The 6,943-nt window shown below is 36.6% G+C and overlaps 1 protein-coding gene across 1 annotated transcript; it reads left to right on the plus strand.

The window, feature by feature from the left end:
- The first annotated feature begins 4,362 nt into the window (after positions 1-4,362).
- On the plus strand, positions 4,363-4,842 carry LOC126672642 (uncharacterized). The gene has a single exon (XM_050366596.1). It carries the CDS (start codon positions 4,363-4,365, stop codon positions 4,840-4,842), a length of 480 nt encoding a protein of 159 aa, XP_050222553.1.
- The last annotated feature ends 2,101 nt before the right edge of the window (positions 4,843-6,943 follow it).

A 6,943-nucleotide genomic window follows, 5' to 3' on the forward strand; every position in this document is an offset into this window, starting at 1 on the left:
TAATTTAGGTGTATTAGAGGGGAAGTAACATGTAGTGTTGGTATTATTAGTAGCATAGGCTGTTTTTTCCTTTTACTCCCTTTTTGACAATGTCAACAATAAAAATGCATGTGGGTGACACAAACATTGGATTGGCCCCCCTCTTATCATTTTTATTTTTTTTCATGGCAAAAATAGGCCACTTTTGAATTGAATTAGTACATTTTAACTAATCCATGATAAAAGCAAAGGAATAGGAATCTTAATCAATTAGATGACTTTGTTTAAAGAAGCCAAAATAACAAAATTTCCTTTAATCATTATTCTCAACTACTTCTAATAATTGAAACAAAGATTAGAGGTTTGGTTGATCTATTTAATAGCATGGAAAACAAATTGAGTAAATGGTTATTTTGGTTTTTTAATTCATAATTTAAAATTAAATAATTTATTTTTAATCAATTAAGCATAATATTTTTTATTTTAATTTTTTAGATAAAATAAAATAAAAATAAAATAAACCAATCTGATCTCTAAATTTATTTTTATTCTACAATCTTATTTTTATTAAAATAAATAAAAAATAAATTATTTAATTTTAAATCACAAATTTGATGGCTTCCAGCTCAAAATAAATTCTTAAGGGTCTTGAGGATTTTTCTTATATGAACACAAAGAGTGCAATAATTCATCCACCTTCTTGTTTTACTTTAGAAAATAAATGAAACATCTTTTAAACATTAAAGTATCATAATCTATTAGGCATTTTTTTATTAATTATATATTTTTATCAATGAAATGCAAAGTTTATTTCTTTTAAAATGATTTCTTTACATAGATGAATTAAAATATCAATTAAATTACATTATATAAAATTATGTCAATTTTTAAAAATATTAAAGTTTTAATATTTTGAATATTTTAATTCCATTTAACTTAAAACTAAATGACCCAAAAATATTAAATACAAAATAATGAACTTTAAATTTAGAAAAAAAAATAGCACTACATTTAATTTTAACGAATTATTGCAATTTCAGTTAAATTATAAATGTTAAAAGATAAAAAATAAATGCATCAAAATCTCGTGACATATGATTGTGTTTTTATCAAGTTTAATAAAACAGAAATGGGAATAAATGCAAATTATAAAAAAAAAGGTAAAATTAGATATTTAAAAATTAAAAATAAAAACAGACAATGAAGTTAGTACGGTGGGTGTGGTCCAATTGGGTTCACGTGAATGTGGACCAGAAAAATTCACAAATGAGTTTTGGAATTTATTAAATTCTGCCGTTTGATTTATGGAATTGGAATGATAATAATAATAATAATAATGATATTGTGAAGAGAAATGAGAAGCAGAGTTTTGTATCTATGAACGGTCCAGAACCCTCCGATCCAACTCTATTATTCTCTGCTTCCAGCTATTTTTTGAGTGTGAACTTAAATATACCTTTTTTTTTAAATATATCCTATTACCATATTCATGTCGGCCAATCTTAATTTTAACCAAATAAAACAATATACTGATAAATAACAAAAAAGTATTTTATCAAAATCTTTTCTTTTTTTATATATTTTGAAAGAAAAAATACACAACTTTAACATATTGATGTCTGTTATTTATATTATTTGAATAACAGCTCATTGATCGATTAATATATTTATATAAACCAAATTGTAGAACATATAAAATTAAAAACTACTCAAAAAATCTACTTTTTTTATTGTTATTTATTTAATCATAGAAAATTAATTTATATCTATTTTTTGATTTTTCATCATCATGATAAAAAAAATTAAAACATAAATCTAAAATATTAAATAATAAAATAAATTACTTGGTTAGATACACATTTATGTTTTTTTATAATAATATTTTTTAATATTTTAATTAATTACTGTGAGATTTCTTTACTCATTAAAAAAGATTTTTTTATATTGAAGTGAGTTTTGCTCTATTCATATAAATTAAGAAGAATTTATTTTGGTATTCGAAGAATTAAACTCATTTGAAGAGTCGTTAACAAGAATATTTACATATGATTTTTTTGGTTTTCATATGATTTGATATAGTCATTAGCAACATTTGTTTGCGCTAATATCATATTCCAATTTTTGATTATTAATTAAATAAAATAAAAATATATAAAATTGTATTTCATTAGCACGATTATATTTGTTTAGTTTCCTTAACAATTTTTAAATATTTGGCAAAACCAATTAGATTAAGCAATTTATTCTTAGTATTTCAATCGTAATTAATTTCAATCAAAGTAATAGTAAATAAACATTATTAAAAGTTCAAAAACTCTTATGAAATTTACCGATTGAATTTATGTAGAGTTTTAAACAACACACTTGTTTGGTTCAGTAGTAGCTCAATGAAAAAGAGAAGATAAAGAGAACAAGAATTTTTTGTTTAAATAAAATAAACTAATTGGTTTATTAAGCGGATTAAAATGTGATGGAATAAACAAATAAAATAAGGTGAAAGTAAGAGAACCACAAATCCCATATTGACCAAAAAAAATAAAGAAGAGAAGGCACGCTGCAAACACTATAAAAGGGTCACGATTCCACAAGCACAGTGATCCAGACATCGAACCTACCATCAGAAAACAAACATCCAACCCGATATTCGACATCCCGACTCTTAAATAACATTCGACATCCAGATCCATCATTTGACGCCGTTTGTGGGAACTTTTAGAACAAATTTCACTGATCGGATTTGTCTATGGCAGATGTAAGCAAGAATACAACGGGACAAGTGGCCAAGGAGAAAAGTACCTTACCCGGTGGATCAGAAAAAGACAGTCCCCGAACCCCCATAGCTCCAGGGGCGATAATGAGGTTAGGAATCTTCTATAAGGGCTTCGGAAGTCTCACACCCACACCGGAAGATGGGACCAGTTAGGATTTCCAGGAAACCCTGGGACGAACGATGGATGTGGCGATGAGGCGTTTCAGAGAAGAAGTGGCCACTATGGTGGAGGAAGCAACCGAGTCAATCAGGTCAGCGACACCTAACAGCAAGAAGCGGAGCGCGATTGACAAGCGAGTAAGCGGACTTAAGAAGACACCCAACGTGGTCGACGACCCAAAAGGAAAGGATCCTGAAGTAGTTACGATAGAAGACGGTGAGAAGGAAGAGGCGGACTAACCCGCTCCCAGGCAGTCAGAGATAGGAATGGACAACGTGGATTTGAAAGAAGTTCAGAGGCTCATCTCAGAAGCAATGCAGAAAGTAGCTGAAGAAGAATCAAGAGAGCACGTCCAAACCAGCAGCATGACAGATGGAAAATCACCCCTATCGGCGAGCGTATTGTCGGAGAAACGGCCGGAGAGACTCAAGATATCCAAATTCGACAACTTCGACGGTACCGATTGTCGGAAAAGCCACGTCACCAAGTTCTATAGCAAGATGGTATTATTGGACGTCTCAGATGGAATACTTTGCAAGACATTCCCAACCACACTCAGCGACACAACACATCGACCGTTTAAAAGTCGGATTGATAGCTACCTGGAGGCAACTAAACAAAGAATTCGTGATAAGATTTTTCACAAATATCCCACCGAAAAGAAGCTCGGAAGAACTATATAGGTACAAACAAGGAGAAGGGGAAACACTCAAAGCATACATTGAAAGATTCACCAGCGAAGCTATGAAGATCGAGGATCTGAACAACGACACAATGGTACAAGCTCTAAAGAAGAGAACAAGAATGGGAGTACTAGAAGACAAGCTAAGCTCAAGGAAACCAAAGACATACCAGGAGGTAATGGCGGTAGCCCAGAAATGTATCAACGTAGATGCCGGAAGGAGACAAAAGAACAATGATGCACCAAAAAAAGGAAAAAAATCAAGGGGAGCTTCTCTCGGAGACAATCTTCACACTCACAAAAGGATTACAACACGAGCCACCGAAGTATTGACAGGTACAACCCTTATGAGGAAAATAACCATTGGAGGAACAACAACAGGTATTCCCACGATTACTGATCAAGGTACGGTGACAGAACAGAGGCATTCACACCACTAAACATCGCAAGAGCAAACGTCCTGATGTGGGTCAAAGAAAGCCGGACGCCGGTAACATGGCCCAGAAAGATGATCCACAGAACCGGGACGAGAGACGAAAATCGATATTGCAAGTTTCACGAAGACTACGGGCACGATACGGAAGAATGATACGACCTGAAAAAGGAAATAGAGAAGTTAATCAAATCAGGAGCATTGAGGAAGCTCACAAACAATAGAGAAGAAAAGGAACAGCGCAAGGAAGGAGCGGATACAGAAGAGAAAAGGAAGAAGAAAGGGGAAGGAAGAAGGACATCACTAGAGTCGTCAACATCATTGTGGGTGGAAAAAGCATGAGAGAAGGACGGAAACGATTGAGAGCCGAAGTAATGCAAGTGGCTGAGCAGGCCGGAAGAAAAGGGGAAATAACAAAGGTAATCATCTTCTCTACAGACGACGGAACGCACGTAAAAGGGCCACATAACGATGCGTTGGTGGGGGAAGCGATCATCAACAACTTCCTAGCGATAAAGCTGCTAGTAGATGAGGGAAGTGCAGTAAATCTGATGACATGGGAAACATACAAAAGGATCGGGGGAGAACTCGGAAAACTCAAACACTGTCCGGTGCTGATGATGGGACTCGGAGGAACTCCCATCCAACCTAGAGGGTTGGCAGAGATGATTATAGAGTTCGGAAGGGGAGAAAAAGAGACAAAGGAAGTCAAAACATTGTTTTCGGTCGTGGACATGCCACTTTCCTATAACGGAATACTGGGGAGGCCATTCCTGTACGACTCCGGAGCAATCACTATAGCATCTGCTACCCGATAATGAAGATACCAACCCCAGGAGGATTAATCAATGTGAAGGGAGACCAAGAAGTAGCGGCCAAATGCTACACTATCATTATGAAGGAAGTAGAAGGATAAAGTAGCCAAAAGAAGAAAGCCAAAGAACGAAGGCCAAAGGGACAAAGATAGATCTCCATGTCAATCTCAATACAATCAGAGTTCTCTTTTTGACAAAGTAGCAAAATGCAAATTAAAAAGCAACAGCAATAATCCAAAGATGTAAACAAATACACATAAACAAGCGACAAAAAGATACATATCTCATAAGGCAACGACCAAACAAAAGAGGAACATACCTCTTAAGGCAACGACCAATAATAAAAGAGATACATATCTCCTAAGGCAACATCCAAAAAAAAGAGATACATATCTCCTTAAGGCAACGGCCAAATAAAATGGAGAAAAATATCTCCTAAAAACAATAGCAACACGAATCGCTGGATCATTAGGACAACAAGCAAGCAAGGAAGGAACGAAACCAACAAAGAATGCAACAAAATTCCTGCAAGCAACATACATAGAAAAGACTAGACAAGAAAATAAATGGGAGAAACGTCCAAATAACAAAAAAAAGTGGTATTATTCAAACATACGTGCGACACAAGAGGAGGTCACACTCTCCCACATTACAAAAAAATAAAATAAAAAAAGAGAAGTGAAGGGATATGCTCAATCAACTATCGCTAGTAGAAGGAGGCACGTCTTCAATTACCGCTGACGAAGGAACACCAGAAGCAGGCACAGGAGAAGGAAAGGTAATAACCGAGAATGAAGCAGAAGGCACAACTTCGGGCGACGGAGAGGCACCCACCAACGCCTCAAACGCAGACTTCTGCACAGTCAAGGCAGAGAGACACTGGTCACGAAACCGGACCAGATCAAGATAATGAAAGGAGAGATCCGCCATCATATACTTTCTCAAAATAACCAACCTGATAGACTGATGATACTGCTGAAACATCAATGGAACTACACCGGTAGCCTCCCCCAACTGATTCTCCAAGGCTTGGCCTTGCAACTCCAGGTGACAACGTTCCGCCTCCACTTCCGCCCGATCCAAGCAAGCATTGTTGAAAGCAACCGCAATACGATCCTCCCGCAGACGAGAAGAATGCTACATAAACTCCACCTGCTAACCCCGCTAGTCAAGCTGCTTCTCCAGCGAGGTTGCAAGTACGATCTTCTCACGAAGATCGTTCCTCAAAGACTCGTTAGATGCCTTCAATGAGAGGATCTCATCTGCCTGCCGCTTCTGCGCCTCTCGAAACCGAGCCAAGGTTGCAGACATCTGCTCAAATTGGGAAATCAACCTCCGACCGAGAACTCTTGAAGGCCGAAAGACGGGTCCGATCGTTTTCCAGCCGACGAACATCGTCAAGAAGGTGGAAGCAGCTGACATAAATGGACGACGCACTTCCCATGCCAGGTACTTGGTCAGCCATAGAAAACGGACATTGGCTCCAGAGATAACCCGACACAGCATTCTAAATGTAGTTAGACTCAAGAGGGGCACCCTTCAGAAGAATAAAACAATCCCGGTCGACAACACTACCCTTCAACACGAAGGTGGAGCGAGGAACATCCCGACGAGGGCGAGATACAATCTCCAAAGAGGAGTCCGAAGGACCAGTGGCAGGACGCTTCCTATTCCATTTAGAAGAAGTAGAAGGAAGAGACACTAAATAGGCAACAACCACCAACACAGAATCAATAGCGAAAGAAGTAAGAGCCCCAAGAGAAATAACAACAGGTAAAACCGCCGGAAGAGAAGCTAGAGAGGTAGCCGCTGTGGAAGGAAAAAGATAGCGAACAGAAGTCCCTTCCTGGTTATCTGACAGAATGGAGATAAAAGGGGTCACCGTACGATCAAGTAAAGGAAGGTTGACGTCAGCAGCGGCCTCGTCGTCACTCAAAAGACCAACGTCCATAGCATCAAAGATGTTTTTAGCCATTGAAATGAAGGAAAGAAAATGATAGCAATAGAAAGATGAAAAATAAAAATCACGAAAGAAGTAAATAAAGAAATATGAAGAAGATGAACTATTTATAAGCTTTCCCGAGAAGGTAAAAAGATGAAATAA

This window comes from Mercurialis annua, linkage group LG3, assembly GCF_937616625.2.
Source record: "Mercurialis annua linkage group LG3, ddMerAnnu1.2, whole genome shotgun sequence".
Classification (NCBI taxonomy): Eukaryota; Viridiplantae; Streptophyta; class Magnoliopsida; order Malpighiales; family Euphorbiaceae; genus Mercurialis; species Mercurialis annua.